Below are 22,422 nucleotides of genomic sequence, written 5' to 3' on the forward strand. Positions count from 1 at the left end.
GTATTTATATATAAATGCTACAAATAAAAAAGTTATTTTTTTTTTGACAATCAAGAACACTTTAATTATTAAACAGTTAGCATTTTGTCCTTTATTTTGTCGAAAGAAAAGGAAAAATTGCAAAAGGGCTAACAAATGAAAATGACTCAAAAGACCAGAATTTTATAATGCTTTTACAATTTGGTTATTATTTTAGGTGTAATCATTTAAAAATACTTCACCTTTTCGGTTATTTTCGTTTATGGTCTCACCTTTCAAAATGTTCAATTTTAGCCAATTTTCAATTTTCACTTTCAATTGTAGCCATTAATCCAAATTAAAGTGGTAAAAAATTCAAAATATTGTTTATATTACTTCATATTATTTTATTTTACATTTTTATCGTAATAAATTTTAAAAACGGTATGAGAGGTTTAATTGAATTTTTTTGGGTTAATTCCATATAAAATCACCACCTTTATACGTTTTTTTATTTTAATCACGCCCTTTAAAATTGGCGACAATTGAATGTGAAATTGAAAAATGGGCTAAAATTGAAGATTTTGAAAGGTGAGATATTTTTAAGTGATTAGGCATTAACTGCAATTATTAGGGGTGGGCATGGACCGGTTACCCGGTCCATGAGGGTAATATGTAAACCGGTTCATAGTAGTTCGGTTTTTAAAATTAAAAACCTAAACCTAAAATTTTAAACGGTTAACCACTAAATCGGTTAACCATTTAAAACGGTTCGGTTATTCGATTTCGCGGTTTTTAACCATGTAACCATTAAAAAAATAGATATAAAAAAAAAATTTATAGATAAAATTTTAAATATAGTCTAATAATTAAACTTTAATTGTCATTCTATTTAATTAGTAAAATATAAATTTTATTTATTTCTATTTCAATTAGGTATATACATATTTTATTAAAAAAATAAAGTTCTTTCAATATATATATATGTACTCCTAAAATAAAAATATATTGATAAATAAAATATTTTTTAAATATTTTTTTGTTTAGAATTTTTATGTGTTGATTATAAAATATATTTTATTTGAATAATTAAAAACATATGTATATATATATAGTATAATTTATAAAAATATATATTATTTATAAACCCGTTAACCGCGGTTTTTAAAATTTCAAAACCTAAACCTAAACCATTAACCATAAAAATCAAAAATCAAAACCTAAACCTAAACTCTTAGACCGGTTAACTATATTTTCCGGTTCGGTTTTACGGTTTCGGTTCGGTTTTACGGTTTGACCGATTTTTTTGCCCACCCCTAGCAATTATACACATCTTTAGAACATAAACACCTAATCTTAATTTTTGCATGTTGATAATTTTATATTAATCTAAAAATTGACCAAATCATATTAATTTGGTTCATACTTTTTAAACAATTAGTCAATTTGATTTAGTTAATTCATTTAGAGATTGAATTTTTGATTGCGTAGTGTAATATATTTATTTTTACGTAATCAATTGAATTAATCATTTTTTTATATTATACTAACATGACTTTAAAATAAACCTAACCAATCCAACTAACTGACTAATTCGGTTAATTTCAATTAAATAAATATCTGTTTTGTTTTAAATTAATTAAAGTTTTAGAACAAACAGTAATACTATATAATTTATTTAAATAAAATTAATAAATTTTGTATATAAGTATTTAATTTTGCTGAATATAGTAGCAATTTTTAATTTTGTTATTATATTCTATTATAAAATTAAAGAGGGGTATGATAGATTTGATGTATTTAACTCAGTTATATATGATTTAATTTGGTATGATTGAAAATTAATTAAGTGCTCTCAATCTGTAATTACTGAAACAAGAAAGAAAACGAACTGTGATTGCAAAAAATCGCAAGACATAAATAAATTGGTTTATAATTTTTTAAAATTTACGTTAAAAACTATAGTAAATATTAAAAATAAAAAAGGAAGAAAAACAATTGTTCCTGTACTAGTATTCATTCTCTCAAATCTTTACTTCACTTTACTCTATCATTAACTTTAACCTCCCACTCTTTTCTATTTCCAAATCTCAATTCTAATCACATTCATTCAACTCATTTCCCTTTCCTCTCATTAAATCAACGTCAGATTCACCGGAAAAGTAGTTACGGCGGAGGAGGAGGACGACGACGGGACGGAGGAAGGAAATGAAAGGCGGAGGCGGAGGCGGAGGAGTGTACCAAGGGAAAAGACGATGGAGATTTTTAGCCATAGGAGTACTGTTTCTCGTCGTCCTTTCTATGCTCGTTCCTCTCGTTTTCTTGCTCGGCCTTTATAAAGGTTAGTTTTCACTCTCACTAGCAGATCCAAATGCTTGGCGAACTACATTCACGTTTATATGAATAGATTCGGTTATATTGTTTAATGTGTTTCAGATCTCTTTGATTTCTCATTCGTTTTCATTTTGTTAGGTTATGCCTCTGATCATCCAACTCCAGGTTCTGACTCTGGTCCGGTAAGCTCGTTGAAAGTTAATATATAATTTCTTTCATTTTAATTGTTTGTATTGAAACCGGATTGAATGATAATAATAATAATAATAATGCGAGTTGTGTTTTTTCTTGCTGATTTAATTTCTGTGCGTTTCCTGTTTGATTTGTTTGTTGAAATTTTATTTTTCTTTCAGAAGGTAGATAAAATAGAGGAAATAATGGAACATTTTACGCCGAATCATCCAGATGAAAAGAATGAAAAGGTTTGATAGTGAATTTTCTTTTTTCGCAGTGAATCCTTATTATTGCATTGTTAAGCTGTAGCGAACTTAGTGATTGATTGCTTAGTTAGAATGATTATGTAGTTCAGGTTTTGGGAATAAGTGTGCTGATTCTGTCTAGGTTTCCGTTTGTACTGATAATTGATAATTGACGGAGGTTAGCATTTGCTTCTTGTTGGAATTTGTACAATTGGTATTTTGCTAGAATTTGTTTAATCTCGTTTTAAAAGCAATACGGCATGTTGAAACAAATAGAATTATGCTAAAAATGACAGGATTTTGCAAGAATGCTGTTGAACATAATTCTTGGAAATAGTTTATTTTATTCCAATTAAGGTCTAATTGTAGTTCGGGAAGATTAAACACTACTATAAAATGTGCATAACACCAAGTACTGTTCCCTGTTATTCCCATATTGAAACCTTAACTTCGGGTGGGAAAAGAAAAAAAGGCTTTAAAGCACTTTGGGAACACTTGTCTACTTATCCTATGCCATTGCGGGTTGTAACAACATTTATAGTCTTAAAGTTCTTTAGGAATTAGTTAAAAATTCGGTACATGGAGCCTTATGCAGGTTTGTGATTTGGACTTAATTTATGAATCACTTGAAAAGGATAGAAGAAAAAAGAAGTTACATGTATAGTTGTATATTTGAATGTGATCAGTACTGGATTGTCAAAATGATCTAAGTCGGGTTTAGGATATACAAAGATATGGAAATTATCAGTTTTATTACTTTCAGGTAAAACGTCTGTTTAAGTGAACTTGCTGATAAGTTCAATGTTGATAACACATACATCTCTTGTCTAAGAAATGGAAAAAAGGTAAAAATATGTAAAATCAGAACTGTCTTCAGAATGCAAAGAATAAGTGAAAGGAAACGAAGATAGTTTCATTCTTGTAAAAAATAAAACCAAAATTTCAAGACTCGTAAAGTTCGTCACTTCATTTCTCTATTGCATGGACAGCGTTGTACAAAAATCCAATTAGTCCTTCCATTTACATCATCATTTAACATCAGGTGGAATTGATTCTGTAATTGTTGTTGATCTAGTGAAGACGTTATGCTTAACATTCTTCCTAGTAACAAGAGCTTTTAAAATCTCTTATCTTGCCATATTGTGGATTAAATAATAATAAACCTTTGATCTATGGTATTTCTTGTATTATTAGTCTATCCATTAGCCTTCTTTGGAATCCAAAGCTTTCTAATTCACGTCTCTAACTTATATGTCGAGTATTCCAAAATTTTCTATTATCATATCAAAAAAATTGGACCCCTTAAATTAAGGGCGTACCGCATAGTAACCATTGTCATCATTGGACATACAATTACTCTTTTATATCTACAATTACTAATTCATTCTTTAACTATTTAATGTATAGTTTGGAAGGAACCATTTCAAAGAACACTAAACAATTATTATCTAATATTTGGTAAAAGCAATAACACTTCTTTATTGTACACTCTTCCCTTTGTTTCTTTTGTTCTTCCTCTCTCGGATAATTCCCTTTACTCTTTTAAGATGTGTGCTTTACCAATGTTAATTTTATCTATTTCGCACCCCTTGTCATATGTACCCAAAAATCTGTATCAGTTGTGTTTGGTAGTTGCTTGCTTGCTGGAGGGAGGACTAATATCATTTTAACTTTTAGTTGCAGCTGAGAGGTCTTATGAAAAATGTCAGTGTAAAACATTTTGTAAAGGCTTTGCTTTTCTGATTCATTGAGAACTGTGGCACTTACACACTCTTGTGTTATTTAATCGTTAAAATAAATTCAATAAGTCTCTTACCATCAGTCGTCTTCTTTTTCCCTTATAAAGCAAACCATGTGCTGGCTTTTTAATTGATTGCCTCTTTTATATTTCAGCTTAAAATCATGTCTGTTGCATAGTATGGCATCTGATGTGGTGCTTAACCAGCATGTTTTCTTTTATTTTGTTTCTCAGGATGCTGTAAACCATACAAATGAAGCAAGGAATGTTACTAGCAGTACAGCCTCAAATCATGACCGCCAACCACCCCAAAAAGGTATAGTTGAGCTCATTTTAGCAAGAGTTTTTTGATGGACGACTGTTGTTCCTTAATATACGATTTACGTTTTCTTCAATTGTTAACAGATACTCATGTTCCACCGCGTCCTCTACCTAAGCCACCTCTTGATCAAAATGTATGTGTTCATTTCTCTGGTTTACTGAAAAGATTGTCAATTGCAATGCTTTTAAAGTCTAATATGTGTGCATGCATCTCTTTGGTTTACTGAATTTGTCAATTGTCAGGCTTTGAAGTCTAAGTTTCTGTTTGTCTGTTTTATGTTACTGTTAGCAGATCGAGAATCCTCAAATGACAGAACAGACTAAATTCAACAAAAGTTTAGCTGACGAAAATAAAAAGTCATGTGAGCTGAGATTTGGGAGCTATTGCTTATGGCTTGAAGAACACAGAGAAGATATGAAAGATTCTATGGTGAAAAAATTAAAAGACAGGCTTTTTGTAGCTAGATCGTATTATCCTAGTATTGCCAAGCTTCCTGGACAAGGCAAGTTAACTCAAGAGATGAAACAATGCATTCAGGAGCTGGAGCATGTTTTTAGTGAAAGTACAACAGATGCTGATCTTAAACCACAGTAAGTGATTACGATGTTTTTGTGTGATGTATTTATCATCTAATTCTGAAGCCTATCAATAATGGTCTTGCTCTAGGAAGCAAGCATTAATGATATTGATATTAGTGTTTTTACTGGGATATCTAAATGCAAAATTAAGCTTTGCAACATTAGGTTATAGCCTTCCCCGATGAATTTCAATCATTATTTCCTTAGTTGTCATTTCTTGTCACATTCTCAAGAACCTCTTGCATCTCTGCTTTGTCTATCTTCCTTACACTTAATTATAATTATGACTGTTAAAAGGTTCATCATAATCGGCTTTTGAGTATTTGTATGTGATTAGCATTGCACAAATAAGAGACTTTTCCTTGCACAATCTATTATAAGAAGGGAAATTAAAAACATCAAACGGCAGTTCTTCCTCGAAGCACCAATTAGATAGAAAGAATCCTTTGGGGGGGAAAATTTCCATTATTAGGGTAGTGAAATCTCTATTCTCTGAAAATCTTTGGTTGAAAAATCATTTAGTCTGCTCTATATGTAGCTATTTGTAGAGGTTACTGTGGGTACTATTCTTGGTACATAGGCCTTTTCTACCGTGGTAGATTATCAAAGTTATGACTTTGATATCTTTCAATTGCGTCATCTAATGCTTGCAAATGATGTCCCACAATTTCTGCGGTACCATACTAATCATTGCTGGTTATATGATCAGAATCCAGAAAACTTTAGAGAAGATTGAAGCTGTTATAGCTAAAGCTAAAAGGTTCCCAGTGGAATGTATCAATGTTGCTAGGAAATTGGGACAAATACTTGAATGGACCGAGGATGAAGCTAACTTTCACTTGAAACAGAGTGCATATCTCTATCAGCTTGCAGTCCAGACCATGCCAAAGAGTCTTCACTGTCTATCTATGAAACTGACTGTGGAATATTTTAATTCCTCTTTAAGTGACACGGAGCCCTCTATTTCTGAGAAATTTACGGACCCTTCATTGAATCATTATGTTATTTTCTCCAACAATATACTGGCATCTGCGGTTGTAATTAACTCGACTATTACACATACACGAGTATGTTTCTTCTATTTTTCTATGCACTTTTCTATGTCAAATGACTTTTAATTCTGGTATTGATACTAGGTTGGTTACTCTACTTGTTGCAGGATACTGGAAATTCAGTTTTTCACGTGCTGACAGATCAACAAAATTATTTTGCAACGAAGTTGTGGTTCTTTCGAAATGTGTACAGGGAAGCTGCTATTCAAGTGTTGAACATAGAACAACTTGGCCTAGACTACCATGACAAAGCAGCTTTGTTGAGCATGTCCTTACCTGTTGAGTTCCGCGTTTCTTTTTCGAGTGTTGATAATCCATCTGCAACGGAATTAAAAACAGAATACATGTCGGTTTTCTCTAATGCTCACTATCTGCTTCCTTACATATTCCCAAACTTGAAGAAAGTTGTGGTTCTGGATGACGATGTTGTTGTTCAGCAAGACTTGTCGGCTTTGTGGAATCTTAACATGGGAGGAAAAGTAAATGGCGCCTTACAGTTATGCTCTGTGCGATTGGGTCAACTTGCCAGTTACTTGATTGATGGTTATAGCTTCGATAAGAATTCTTGTCTTTGGATGTCTGGAGTAAATTTAATTGATCTTGCCAGATGGAGAGAACTGGGTCTAACCGAAACTTACCAGAAATTGGGCCAACAGGTGATAGAGACTGTTTTATCTATATTTATATAAATTTATTCTTAATATTTTTATTACATTTCTCATAATGAATGATGAAACACACAGCTTTAATCTAACCGTCATCTCCATGGAAATCAGGTCACCAGGGTGTCAGCATCACCCGAAGCTGCTGCATTAAGTGCAAACTTGCTCACATTTCACGACCAAATATACACTCTTGATAATGTATGGACTTTATCTGGACTAGGTCACGATAGTGAGCTCAATGTGGAAGTCATTAAAAAGGCGGCAGTACTACACTATAATGGAAGAATGAAACCTTGGCTGGAGGTAGGAATCCAAAAGTATAAATCCTATTGGAAAAGTTTTTTAAACCAAGACGATCAATTCCTGAGCCAATGCAATGTGGTTCAATGACAAGCTGATGGTAGTAGTAGTAGTATACGATGTTTTCTGGAAATCTAGGCTCGAGAAGCATGAACATTGAGATTTTTCCGATGAGCTGGATTAGCAAAGGGTAGTCTACAACAGAGTAACCCTTGTGATTCTTTTGGTAAATAAAAGAATACTTTTTGTACTGTCTATTAGCAAAGCAGAAGGGAAGCAAAATGTTTTTGAAAGTTGCCAGGGCCTGAAGAGGATTATTTGGTGCATGAAATGCGAGTTTTTGGTCAAGCAATGAGAGGAAACAACTTCATTATCAGTAGCAAGTGAATGCTTTGAGAGTTGCAATAATTTATGTACAAAAAGAAGGTACGTACGTTTGTTTCAGCAATTTAAGTGTTTCTATAGTGCATTCGTGATGTAAATGATGGATGACAAGGCAAAGTAGTCTTTTGATTGTCATAGTGAGTTCATTCTTTTCTTTTTTTTATTAGGTTCTTTATTATTTGATTTAGAACAATGATTTTTTTTTTCATTAATGAAAAAATTGTTACTCGTTACATTTTGTAACGATCTTAATTGTTATGATTTTGATTTTTAGTGATAGGAGACTATCTTGGTTCGGAGAGCACTTGTTGGGTTAAAGATTTTTTTGCTGCTTAATGTTACGGCCTAAATTTATATATGAAATTTATTAGTAAATTTTGGGGTAACTATAAAATGTTACCCAACCTTAATATACCACTAACACATTAATTATATAAAAAAAGTTAGCATTCTGAAATAAATTATAAAAAAATTTGTTACAAAATAAACTTTAAAAAAATCACAATGAACTTTTCGTTAGATTACTAGAGAAATAAATATATCAATTTGTATTCCATTTATGAAAGCGCAATAAAACAATCAATTTTTATTATGATTTGAAAAATTAGACTAATATAATATGTCTATTTAAAAGTATAATAAATCTAAAAGTAATAATAGACTACCTTTCCAAAAATAAAATTATTCTTTCTTTGTTATAAATTATTATTAATAATTGGTATACGAAATTGCAAGTGTACAATATTATAATAAGTAATATAAGATAAGTAAAAGTCGATCTCACGGAAGTGACGGGACTGTATTTATTATTAAATAATCAACTAATTTATTATTTAAGTGATCTGTTTTTGGATTTAGTTTTAAACTAATAAAAATATGAAATAAATAATGAAAAAACGATAAGTTTAATGGTAAATTAAATTCAAACTTTTGTGGGTTGTTGCAATTTCATCCAAAACTTTTAAATGTTATAATAAAAGTCTAATTTTAATATTTTGCTTTAGTTTTAGCAATTTTTTTTTCAATAAATCAATTTTCACCTCAATACATTTTTCCATTTGAAAGGGTTCTAGAGCAACCCGAACCGATGATTTGATTGGTTTGCGAGTTTTCCAATTGAACCAGCTGGTCCGGTTCAGATTTGACAACTATGGTATATATTGTAAACTTTTTGTGTAGTGGTGACAACTTTGAATTAATTTAAATTTAAAAATGATTTTTCTGTTTTTTTATATTTTGATATTCCTTAAGATTAACGGATTTGGATGCCTATGTTTCTAGTGATTTCTAGATCTGGCAGGTTATATAAGATTGTAACTGAAAAATGTGAGTGACTCAAATCAATAATCTTTCTAAAACATTATGCATATGAGTGATTCAAATGTTTTGTATATGAATTATAGTAGACATCGTAATCTTTCTAAAATATTAAGAATTACATCATTCAGAGTTTTGTAGTTTAACTTATGAATTTTTGAATATTGACAAACTGTGTATCAACCTACTTGCACATTTGACCCTTTATTTCATAATACTTAGAGACTTATGATCCTTAAAAAATAAACTAGATATCTCAAGCTACCAATAAATCAAGAATAATTTGAAGGTGTGTGCAAATAATTATGATTTTCTGAAGTTGATGGTTGCGCTGAAAAACAATCCAGCCAACGAAGCCATTCCTGCCGCCCAGCAGGATCATCAGCTCGGTAAGATTCATATCTGCCAAACAGCCCTGCCAGGGCGTCCAGATCCCACTAGGCAGCAGGATGCCCCATCTCAGAAGGATAGCCCTGCGAGTAGAATTCGACTAAAAAAATTTCTGGAACGCGCTATATTTATCGGAAATCAATTCTATTTTGACCTGGACTTCTTTTACAACAAAGATCAAGTCCAAATTAGATTAGATTATGACTGTTTTTTTACATATTCAACACTTAATCCTAATCCTAAAAAGGGAATGACTTAAAACAAAACTCAAATTTTAAACCTTCTATAAATAAAGTTCAACTCAAAGCTTCAATTCGTTATGTCAATAAATCATTCTATTCTTTGTATATTAGTTTAATTTAGTTCAAATTTTTAGCTTAATTGTTCTTAGCTTAACATGTAAAATCATCCAAGTACAATTTAAATTTCAAGGTTTTGTTGAAGTGGATTATTTTTAAGTCAAATCAAGTTTGATTTCTTCTCCATTCTCTTTAATTATGCAATTGTTTATTGTTTGCTTGTTTACTTTTATCATGTCTAGCTAAATTAATTAATTTAGAATTATTGTAAGTAATATGAGTGTATGATTTAAATCCAGAAAACTAATTTATATATCTTTTTTTATTCTTGCAATTTTTATTATTGGAATCAATGTTTATAATTACTTGATCACCAATTATATGATCAAATTGATTTATGAGTAAACATCATTGATGTAAGTTGATTGGAAAAGGTAATAATAACATAATTATAAAACATGAGTCTGTCTAGTATATTTGCGTTGCGTGGTCTATCTAGATAACTTATTCTTAATGCTTTAATTATAATTGTCGGGTTATTTTTTATTATTCTCTAAATTGTGATGGTAATAACGATTCAGGGTAATCAAGTTATTATTAATTGGTAGGGCTAACAATGTTTAATCTATCCTTCATTATAAAGAATACTTAAAGATATGAATTAGATTTATAAGGCATCGGTAATAAAGGCAATAACCAAAATTAATCAGAAATATTTCTCATAAAACAACAGTCAGAATATATTAGAAACATTTCTCACAAGACAACAAACAAAATAAATGAGAAACATTACCCAAAAGTCAACAACCAAAAACGGATTATGTTCCGAACTCAAACGATAATCGATCAAGAAAAAGTATAATGACATAACCGAGCAACATCATGATCTCAAGCGACAATCGATCAAAAAAGGCATAATGCCACAAATTAGCAACGTCCCAAACTCAAGCGACAATCGATCAAGAAAAACACAAAATGCACAAACGGGAAATGTCCCGAACTCAGAGCATCAAGAATAAAGGCATATGCAACAAAAGGCAACATGCCGAACTCAAGGCAACAAGAATAAAGGCATGTGCCACAAATGTGTAACATCCCGAACTCAGTGCAACAAGAACAAAGGCATGTGCCACTAACGTGTAACATCCCGAAATCAAGCGACAATCGATCAAGAAAAAGCATAATACCACAAACAGACAACGTCCCCAAATCAAAACAACAAGAATAAAGGCAAATATCACTATTAGGCAGCGTCCATGCATGAGAGAAAACTCAAAGTAACAAAAAATAAAAATTAAATACCACATGGCACCGCCCGAACATGAGAAAGAACTCACAACAAGAAGCATAAATGGAAAATACCTATGAACATAAACATACATAAATATTTGCAAGTTTAAACTCCAAAGGGGGAAAGAACTTCTCGCACAAGATTCGAGAAAAAAGTTGAAGAAGGCACATACCCATTAAAAATATTTATCATTTGGCATTGATATTATAGTTGTAAAAAGCGGTGTGAAGATGAAGATCGAATTTTTGAAATAATGAGAGACTCGAACATACAAGAAACATTATATGAATAAGATGAAGATTGAATCTCTAAGGCAATATGAGATTCAGACATACAAGATATATTATAAAAGAAGAATGGATATTCAAAATTATGAAAGGCCGAAGAACAGATCTCCAATATAATGAGAAATCCAAGAATACAAGTAAAATTCTATATGACGTAGAAGACCGTATCTCTAAAAGAGACATTCGGTCACACAAAGAAATTATAAAGACTTGAAAACCGTGTCACCGAAATGATAAGAGATTTAAACATATAAGATTAATATTAAAGAATTTGAAGACCGAATCTCTAAAACGATAAATGATTCTGCCTTACAAAAAAAAACATATACGTATAATGAATTAACCCAAAATAAATATTTGTATAATACGCATGGGGATTAATGATGAAATATGACAAACTCTCACATTACCACTTTACACCCAAAAATCTCACATAGCTAGTTTACAAGAAAGTCAATCAATAAGTTTTTATATAAGACAAGTCAACCTATACTACAGTAAGTTAAGTTTTATTTTCTTTTTAATATAGTAATTTTTTACATGGAGATTAATGCTAATGTTTGATAACCCAACTTATTATTTAAATTCATGTATTAAGCACTTAATTATTTTAAATTGGTTTGATGATTCAAAAAGATTCAATTTAACTTATTTAGTTAAGTCAAAAACCACTTAAAATAATAAGTCAAGAATTTTAATTTATTTTTTTACTGAAAACATTAAGTTATTAAATATTAATTTTATTATTGAATAAACTTTATATCTTTATTATTTTCAATTATTAGTCACTAATAAAAATATTTTATCTCACATATATTAATTTTTTTTTGTTATTTCGCAATGAATGTATTATATTTAGATCATCACTTCAAATTGCAAAAAACTATATATTCCATTATAAGGATTCTATTCTATCTCTACTTTTATTTTTATAATATATATGTTATTTATTTAATATTTTCGCTTTTAATATTATTTGAACTTTTGTTTGTAATGCACAACATAAATTATCATATTTAAATGGATTTTCAAAGTTTTGAAAATTAGTATTTTATTTTTTAAGTGCTAATTTTCAAGTTAAAGGAAAGCATCATTATAATCTTTAAGAACTAATTATCGATATATGCAACTAAAATTATGTAATTTTTATTTATGATATATATAATATTCATAATATTTTTTATATATTATATGTTTATATTTTAAAAATTTAAATAATATACAATTAGTATTTAGTAATTTATATTTAAAATAGTTAACCTTTAAAATTTTATAATGTGTAAAGATAATAATTTCAATAATATTCAATAATTGCAGACTTGTAGTTATCAAACAGACTTATTTAATTCAACACTCAAAAATTCAGCAATTATTATTTTCAGCACTTAAAATTAAGCACTTAATTTTCAGTTTTATCAAACGCCACCTAGCTTAAGTTTCTGATTGAATTTCAAACCTAAAATCTAAAAATCCTATCTAACTTTATTCGTTTTGTAGGACATAACTCGAAAATCGCATATATCAAATTTATTATGAAGAAACCCAAGAAAAGACGAACTTGGAGCGACTTGAAAGAGATGCCGACCTTTTACCGGATTCATCAATTGTGAAAAAAAAACCCTAAATACATGCCTCTAAAGTTTTTTTATTAACAAAATGCCTAATTATTTAAAAACCATCAACCTTATAATTTTTTTTCATTTATACCATGACCTAGGAAAATTTTCAATTGTACCCTATTTTCAATTTTTATTTTTTATTTGTACCCCAAAATTAAAAAATTTGATAATTTAAGGATGAAAATATTAAAAACAAGATACATAAATAATTAACATTAACGTTTTATCAGAATATAGGTTAAAAATGAAGGACTAATTTAAATTCTTTTTTAAAAGAAAATAGTTCAATTTAACTCATTAGGTAGAGATGAAACATAAAAATCGAAAATAGGGTACAATTGAAAATTTCCCTAGGTCATTGTATAAATGAAAAAAAGTTACAAGATGGGTGGTTTTTAAGTAATTAAGCCTTAATAAAAAAAACTAGGAAATTAACATCTAATATATTTGATCAAATGATAATTTATATGACCTTCTCATAAATAAAACGCTAAATTTCCCCAAAACATACTTGTATGCGAAAGAGAAGGAAGTAGATTCACGTGATAAAAACTCAAAGGACATGGACAACACAACACACTTTAACAGTACAAAAGACTCTGAAATCTGAACAAACTACTCTCAGCCTCATATTTTTCACTCTATCATATTTATTTTTGTCTCATCTCTATCCTTACCCTTACGTCTAAGTTGAAACTTCTTTAATCACTCATTTTGCCACAATACTTTTCTTTACGTACTGCCAAACCAAGATCTCCAATAAATTTCACATTCATGATTTAACGCAAAGAACGTAACAATTAAACATATGAAGATCAGTTTAGCCAAACAAAAAGAACAAAAAAACATGTATTAAATCAAGAAAAAATTAATGGTATTGTTTACTCATATCATGTCTACGGTGCAGTAGCAAGCCGATGGTGCTGCTGCGGCTGATGCTGATGGAACTGATGATGAACATTAGCCGAAGCGTTAAACGGCCGCCAGGCCGAAGCCGTCAGCAAGCAAAGATCTTTCCAGCCGAGTTTTAACGTTCCGTTGTCTTCGACTAAAGTGTATCCATCGCAAGGGAACATTCCGAGCAGCAATGTAGCTTGTGTAGCAGCATTACCAGCAAGTGAAATGCCTTTAAAACCAGATTGTCTTAGTTTTTCTCTCCAATTATGAAATTTCACTTCCCCACTTCTTGATGGACCTCCTACTGCTAACACATTTCTGATCTCTCTTGAGAGTAATTGTTGCTCTACTACATGACGCTCCTCGCTTTCCTCTCCGTAACTCGCCCCTAACGAGTCGAATAGTGCCGAGTAGTAGTGTATCGCCTCGACGAATCTGCCGAGAAATGAACCGGCATGGCTCAGGTCTTGCTCTACTACTGTTACAACTTTTGGGGCCAACCTGCATTACAATTAGCAATCACCCATTAGTAATTTTCATTAAAGAAAGTAAATTTCTGTTTAGTACTAGTCATTCATGCAAAATTAAGCTAAAATGCTAGGCTTTATAGACACTTCATTCAATCAATCAATGTGTCCCGTTTCGAAAACGTTTACGGACACAGGACTTCATCTTTTACACAGGAAAGTTAAAACAACAACGTTTCGCCGTGTCCGTATCCGAGTGCCCCGTGTGTGTGCTACCTAGCTAAAATGTAGCAAACTTTCAAAGAACATCAAAAACTCATTAATAATTGTGATTAAAGAAAGCAACTTTATGTTTAGTTCATGCAAAATGAAGCTAAAAAGTTGCGAACTTTTTAAAACAACAGCAACAACCCATCATTACATAAGAAAAAAGCAAACAAAAGTGAATAAGAAAAGAAGATTTTATCATGGGATCTTGTGTATATACACATATAAAAATAAATTTCGAGATTCAGTATAAGCATTAAAAAGATGAAATCTTTTTTTACCTCTGCAACAGCCAGAGAGTATTGGAATCGGAACCAGTAACATCATAAAGAGAATGCTGCAACCAATGAACAGCAACAGCCTCCCTCTTGCTAACATTCAACTTATCTGGGTCCAAATTTCCAACTTTTCCGGCCACCGGGAAGAACTCAAAAGGAAGCCCAAGTTTCTGAGCAAAATCCGACAGTCTTTTACCGGTAGCTTCAAGAGCTTCCATAGAAGTTCCTAACCCAGTTAACCTCACATAAGGTGGCCCACCTGGTCTCGAAGCCAAAATATGAAACAAGCCGGGCCATTGTAACCCTTGCATGATATCAAGATCAATAATATGAACCCGGTCCTCTCTTTCAAACGCTTCTTGAATTGCTTGGTTAGCCGTAAAATGTGAGAATTTAACGAACGGGCTGATCCCGTTGAATACTTGAAAAGCTGACGCCATTTTTTGAGTGTGTGTTAAGGGCATTGATGGGAGCGTTGCGTATATTCCTAAGCATGAGTTTACTAGGCGGGCGGACATGGCTTCGGAGAAATAAGCGGCGACTCTCTGCGCCGATGTGCCGTAGGGGGTTGAGAGTTCTGATATTTCGAGGAGCATTTTGTTTGCTTCTTCGAAATGGTCTGCTGAGACTGCTTCGGCGCATTGGAGTAGTAGGGTTAGAAGGTGGAGACCTTCTTCGTCGCGTTTTTGTTGCCGTTGCTCTTCTTTTTTCTCTCTGGCGGTGGTTTGCGGCGGAGGTGGTGGCTGTGGTGGTTGTTCGGTTTCTGCTGATGAGGATTTCTCGTGTTCTTGTTCTTGGTTTAATGGTAAAGGCGGTGGTGTAACTGAGGTAGAAGATGGGCTGCCTTGCATTTGCTGGTTAATCAACGGCGGAGCAGCTGGTACCCAGTTTGAATACTGATTAACAACCGGAGGTTGAACACCGGTTGCCACCGCAGCTACGGCGGAAGTAGAATTAACTGGTAATAACGATGGAAAACCAGCAGTAATATTTTCAAGATTTAAAGACAACCCAGAAGAAGAACCAGCTTGACCTTGATTAATATTGTACTCCCGTGGCAGTTGCGGCGGCGGCAACGCTTCTCTCCGTCGTCTATCAACCGGATAAGTGGGTATCGGCTCAGCCAATGAGCGGAGTCTATACTCCAAAAGAGAAGCAAGACTTGGATTACAAGGAAAAATAATCTCACGAACATTTTGAATCAGCTGAGGAATCGAAACGTTAGTAGAACTATGAATAAGGTCTTTAATAATACCGTCTATCCAAGCAGTAGCTGACACATCCTCCATTGACGAGCTTGTAGTAGCAGTAACAGCAGCAGAAACGGCGGCGTTTTGAGCTCTGGAGTTTGTCTGAGAAGGAAACAAGGGTAAACCAGAGAAGCCACAAACAGCTGGGGCTGGGGGTGTAAGAACACTGGAAGAAAAGTTGTTTGCTCCTGCAGAGGATAATAACCCACACAATGACCCGGATGACGTCATGTTTGTGGAAGAAGGTAACATTGTAGTGGTCATACTCATAGTGGAGTAGTTGCTAGTGTTATTCAGTAACGGATACGGGTTCGGGTGTGGATTCTGGTTCGGGTTAGGGTTAAAATTTACACTTAATAAATCAGAATTTTCATCTTGTTGGTGCTGTGGAAGAGTATTGGCGTTGCTGTTGTTGTTCATCATCATCATCATTCTTCTGTAACATCTCTGGTTATTCTGATTCGCATTCGCTTGCATTTCCATCATCTCGCACGCCATTCTTTTTCTCACCATTTTTAAACCTGCTTTACTCGCACTGTTATTGTTGATACTTACATTCGAATCAGACTCATCTCCGCCGTTGATTTCAATCGAGCCAGAATCAGCAGCAGCAGTAGCAGCCATGGTTATAAAAAGAAGTTCTCAAAATTTGAGATGACTCGACGGAGATGAAGACGAAGACGATGTTCTTCATGGTTATAAAAAGTTGATGTTGCTAAACTGCCAAAGAAGATAACGGTGTAAAGATTAAGACAGAGGAAGAGATTAAAAAGAAAAGAAAAGATTCTTTTCTAAAATCTCTCAGTTCCCGAAGCCATGAATCTTTTTTTAATATTGTGCTGCACTGATGTAGTAGTATATTTTAAACGTATAGCGTATAGCTATGGCTTTTGGATCCATGTGAAACTTCAGCAGAAACCTAGACAGTGTGGTGGTTGTAAATGGCGGAAGTTTTTGCTGGTGGCCGGTAGCTAAGCGTCGTTTAATGTTGGTTAAAGAATATGAAAATGGTGTTTATAGGAAGAGAGAAGATGAAGTGTAAATAGAGAGAGAGAGAGAGAGAAATTAAATGCGGCGTTTATGTTCGTCGTTGCTTGTTTAACGTCTTCATACAACGGCCATTACTATGATCTTCGTCTCCTCTCTGCCTTTTTATTAATTTCCACTTTACTTCTATTTTTCTTTTCTTTTTATAATGTAGATTTATTTATATTTTATACTCTCTAGATGCATACTCCCCCGGTACATAATATTTGTCGTATTTGGCTTTGACACAAGAACTAAGAAAACAATTAATATGTCTTAATTTATAAATACTTTTATTAAGTTAATTCTACATTGAAACTTGTTTACATTTATGACTACCATTTTTATTTGTTTTATATTCTTTCAATAAATTAATGGGGGACAAACATAGAAAAATAGTAATTAATGCTCTCTTGATATCATAACATGACAAATATTATGGACCAAAAAAATTTCTCAAATGCGACAAATATTATGTACCGGAGGGAGTAATATTTATTACAGTTAATTTTCACACAAAAATTTAAAATACAATTAATATATCTTAATTTGTCACATTTTTACTAACATAAACCTATTTTGAAATGTATTTATATTTGTAACTATTATTTTTATTTATTTATTATATTCTTTGAATAAATTAATAGAGAAAAAATCTAAAAAAAAGGAAACAATGTTTTTTTGATATTATAAAATGAAAAATATTATGGATTAATTTTTTTCCAAATGTGACAAATGTTATAGATCAGAGGAAGTAGTCATTTTTATGAGTATAAATATTAATTTTATTTTTTGTAACTCAAATCAACGGTTGAAATATTCAATTAATCGGAATTAATATCGATACTAAAACCCATCTTGTCATACCCTTTCTAATTTCAATACTTTACGTCAATTTTAATTAATTGGAATTTTATTTCAAATTGTAAGGAATAATTATTTATTTTAAATTATAAACATATAAAATCAAAATTATAAAAAATACTATAATTTATAATTTCATTAATTGTACATAACTTTTTATTTTTTCACTTTTTTCTTAAGATAAGTTAATAAATTGTTTTCTTGTTTAATTGGATAATTTTATAAGTACAACTAATTTATATTCGAATCAGATAACACCGCATGAACAATAATATTATTTTGCAAAATATTATCAAATGCATGACTTAATATTAAATTCAAATAATTTTACTAATTGATTATTTTTCGATAATTATTTACTAATTGATTTAATTAGTGTTTAGTGATTAAAATCTGCTTTTTCCAAAATTCTATTTAGTTAGACATTATTGATAATAACAATTATAGAAGTTGTTAAGGGTTGTAAAAAACAAATGGAAGAAGTTACATAAGAAATAAGGACAATATCGAGAAACCACAATATTCCAAGAAGAAAGAGTTGAATTAAAACACAATGTATACTTAATTTCATGCTAATAAATTTGCATAGTATTTTATGTTTCTATAATTTGATTAATTGCGGCAAAATTTGGATTAATGAAAACTCAACTTTTTTTGTATCAATTGTAACATAATGGCTTCAAATCTATCTCTATCAATGTTTTTTTTCCTTCTCATTTTTCTTCAATTTAATAGTAATTAACAAATGAATAATACAAAATAAAACAAAAACAAACAGGATAGCTTTTTCTTTCTTTCTTTTGAAGCATTGTAATTTTGTGGTATTTGTCTTTAACACAAAAATAAAAAAAAATTAACACTCCTATTAAATTAACTATATTGAAACTTGTTTATATTTATACTCCCTCCGTTTCAAAACAATAGTTCACTTTGCTCTTTTCACACAGTTTAAGAAATACAATTAATGTTCTAACTTTTCACAAAATTATCTTCATTTTTTATATCACACCCTTATTAAATGTTATGACCATAAATTAATAGCAATTAAATGATACACTTTAAATAATAGTAATATGAAAAATAAACACTCTAAATTGTGATTTATAAGGAAAGTGGACTACTTTTTTGAGACAAAAAAATAAAGAAAGTGTACTATTGTTTTAGGATAGAGAGAATAATCATTATTTTTATTTTTATTTATTTATCGTATTCTTTAATAAAGTAATGGGATAAATATGGAAAAATAACAATTCATACTTTTTTGATATTTTAAAGTGATAAATATTATGAAAAAAAATCAAATGCCATAAATATTATAAAATGGAGGGAGTATGAATCATAAATTCAAGTAAGATTACAATTTAATTGGTTTAACCAGACAAATAAATCAAACTGCTAAAAATTGAAGGAAAAAAAATACAAAATATTAGATAAAACCAATTCAATCGGTTAAACTACAAATAGATAATCGGTTTGATTTGATCATCAACCCATCCGCTTTGATATAATAGGTTAATCTTTTTATAAAACAGTGGTTTGGTATAGAGATTTATGTAATAAGAGTAAGTATTATTTTATTTATGAAGAAAATGAGGCTTAATTGAAGTAGATTGATATGTATTTGACAGTGAATGTCATTATCGGGAATCAAAATCCATATCTATAAACCTACATTTTATTAGAAAAAAAAAATTGAAAACATAACATAGATTACAAATATCTTCCCAAATTCGAGATTTGACTTTTATTTCTTTCTTTGTTTATGGCAAAGTTAATACAGTATGGAATTTATTGGTATTTTTAAAATTTTATTGGTTTCTGAGGTAGATTGGTTATAAATTTCAGTTGTTTTCTTTATTTATTTTTTTTATTTTGATCTACGATGTACCTAAAAATTTAGCCATGATTTTTCTTTGAGGGGTAAAAAAGAAATAATTAGATAGTTCGAGGGATATATAAATTTAAAAAAAAACTTAGAGGATCAATATATAACTAATATTTTATATAAAGGTATTTTATACGTATACTAAATCCTAGCTAATTATACACATTTTGAAAAAATATATTTTTATTTAAAATTATACTAATTATCAATAATTTATTATTATTTTGATACATTTTTATTAAAAAGTAATTGAAAATGAATCAAGAATAAATATAAAACTATCATTTATTAAAATCATTAATAAGTATTATTATTAAAACCATAGTCAATTTAATTTAGTTAATTAAAATTATTTTAATTAAATAATATAAAAATAGAAACTGAATTAAAAGAAAACTAGAATAAGTGATATGTAAATTAAAGTGTATATTAGATTTAATTTTGTAGTACTTGCCATTAAATGCCCCGAGTAATGGTTAGAAGCGGAATTAAATGAGTAGAGTAGGGAAGGGTGAAAATTTGTGATGAGATTTGAATGATTGAAATGCATGCTATAAGCTTTTTATGACCTGCCCAACTGCTACGTACTACTCTCTGGTGTAGCAGGTTTTCTTTTAAGAGAATGGCCAAGGTCTCATTTAATTCTGCCATTCAATTAATAAATTTAGATGCACTTCGAATATCATCGTTCATCTACCATTGTTTACCAATATTAATAAAAGTTAATCATCTTAACAATTTTTTTATAAATCGGACCGGATCAGTCTGTTAAATCGATTCAATTGAGAATCCAATGCTAATTTGGTCGAAAAGGAAAAAGGAACTAAATTTTTTTAATAACGGATTTAATCGATAAACTCATGTCAAACAAATTAAAGACCGTCTTTTAATAAAAAAACATTAATAAATTGGATGGATCAATCCATTAAACTAATATGAAAGCTTGAATAATAAATTAACAACCTATTTAGTTCAACTATCAATTCAACTTTTTTTTGAAATAAATATTAGAACTTTTTATTAATAACGATCAATGAGTACAATTTATAATAAACATAAAAATTTATCTAGTTTTAATATATATATACTGCAAAAATGAATTTCTCTCTTCTTTTTTAACTGAAATATGGTTTCTCTCTTCTTCTTCTTTTTTACCAAATAATTTTAGAGCGAATTACTCTCAGATCCCTCATATATCACGATTCACATTTATTCTCTTTATTTAAAAACCGAACGATATGGTCCTCCACGTATGTTTTGCTAACATTTAATTCTTTCGTTAAGTTTTTTGATGTTAATCAACTAAATTTAATAAACTTAACTAAAAATATTAAACTTCAATTTAGTTCTAAAACTTGTTTCTTATATAAATATGAATAAAAAATGTTTTTTAAAATTCAATAGCTTCATAAAAAAAATATTTTTTATTTTTTATTTTTAGATTTAAAAATAAATGAAATTGATAATGGAAGACTATATTGTCTAAATTTCAAATAAAAAGGATATAAATATAAATTTTATTATAAATAGGATTTTGAGAGAAATTTACTTATAATTTTATCTAATGAGTCAATCTACCATTTTTCAATAACAACAAATTTTACTCATGCATCAACTTAAAAAGGGCTTATATTAAACAAAATAAACTTTGAGAAGCTAAATCAAGAGGAAATGTTTTCCAAACATGAAGCCAAACCTAGGTTAGATTAGTTGATCTAATTAAAATATAAAAATAAAAGTTATTTATTCCAAGAAGAATAGTAATACTAATAAAAAAAAGGATTAGGGATTGAGGTTAGAAAGGAGAGGACAGATTTGAAATGGTCGAAAACATAACCCAAAGCCAATTTTCATTCCCCAAAAATGAAATGAACCATAGCTTTTGACATTTTGCTTTCAAATGCATCATTACTCGTGTAACTTTTCAACCCTATTCTCCCCAATATTATTAAAAAAATTCAGTTTGTTTTTGTGTACGTTGCAACTTTTGCTTTTTATATACACATTATTATAATTCTGCTGAGCCAAAACTTTTGGGTTTGTTTGACTCTTTTTCTTCTCATCTACTCAAAATGATATGGACAAGAGACTCATCTAAACTTTCATGTGAAAGGAGAGTATAATAGTGCACACCTTCGTATTATCATTTAAGTGGTTTATCCGTGGGGCGTGTTAGCCCTGTGCATGGGTCCTCAATCCTCACCCAGAGTCATCATGAATTCGGTTTTTGAACCAGACCATAAACCAAACCGAGCCAGATTGAAATGGACTGTAAAATCGAACAGAACCAATATTGATGCATCGATCCTAATCATAAGTGTCAATGTGATACGCCGTATTAAATGTGTTAAAAGAAACAAGCAATGAGCAATGGAGGCGACATTCTATGACGTACCGAGGTGGGAATTAGTGACATGAAAATTACATGTAGGCACGGAGTAACGACGTCGAGCGTTTTGCTAACGCTGTTAGAGAGAAAGGTTAGTTGTATTGATTTTAAAATGTCAAAAGTATAAATGAAATTTAAAATTCAAA

The 22,422-nt window shown here is 30.4% G+C and overlaps 2 protein-coding genes across 4 annotated transcripts; one reads left to right on the forward strand and one right to left on the reverse strand.

The window, feature by feature from the left end:
* The first annotated feature begins 1,953 nt into the window (after positions 1-1,953).
* Positions 1,954-8,002, forward strand: LOC126664127 (probable galacturonosyltransferase 7). Of its 3 annotated transcripts, none has more exons than XM_050356474.2 (9): positions 1,954-2,299; positions 2,431-2,474; positions 2,646-2,714; positions 4,684-4,765; positions 4,855-4,904; positions 5,060-5,361; positions 6,059-6,416; positions 6,509-7,057; positions 7,178-8,002. In XM_050356474.2, the coding sequence occupies exons 1-9, from the start codon at positions 2,167-2,169 to the stop codon at positions 7,454-7,456; spliced, it is 1,866 nt and encodes a 621-aa protein (XP_050212431.1). In that variant the 5' UTR covers positions 1,954-2,166; the 3' UTR covers positions 7,457-8,002. The 3 variants fall into 3 exon arrangements, with proteins under 3 accessions (XP_050212431.1, XP_050212433.1, XP_050212432.1); XM_050356476.2 differs by having other exon boundaries at positions 2,649-2,714; XM_050356475.2 differs by having other exon boundaries at positions 1,955-2,299; positions 5,063-5,361.
* Positions 8,003-13,708: 5,706 nt separating this feature from the next.
* On the reverse strand, positions 13,709-17,270 carry LOC126655437 (protein SCARECROW). Its single transcript, XM_050349628.2, has 2 exons — positions 14,866-17,270; positions 13,709-14,351 (listed from the first exon to the last, which is right to left on the reverse strand). Exons 1-2 carry the CDS (start codon positions 16,734-16,736, stop codon positions 13,850-13,852), a joined length of 2,373 nt encoding a protein of 790 aa, XP_050205585.1. The 5' UTR covers positions 16,737-17,270; the 3' UTR covers positions 13,709-13,849.
* Positions 17,271-22,422: the final 5,152 nt, after the last annotated feature.

Source organism: Mercurialis annua, linkage group LG1-X, assembly GCF_937616625.2.
Source record: "Mercurialis annua linkage group LG1-X, ddMerAnnu1.2, whole genome shotgun sequence".
In the NCBI taxonomy this organism is placed as follows: Eukaryota; Viridiplantae; Streptophyta; class Magnoliopsida; order Malpighiales; family Euphorbiaceae; genus Mercurialis; species Mercurialis annua.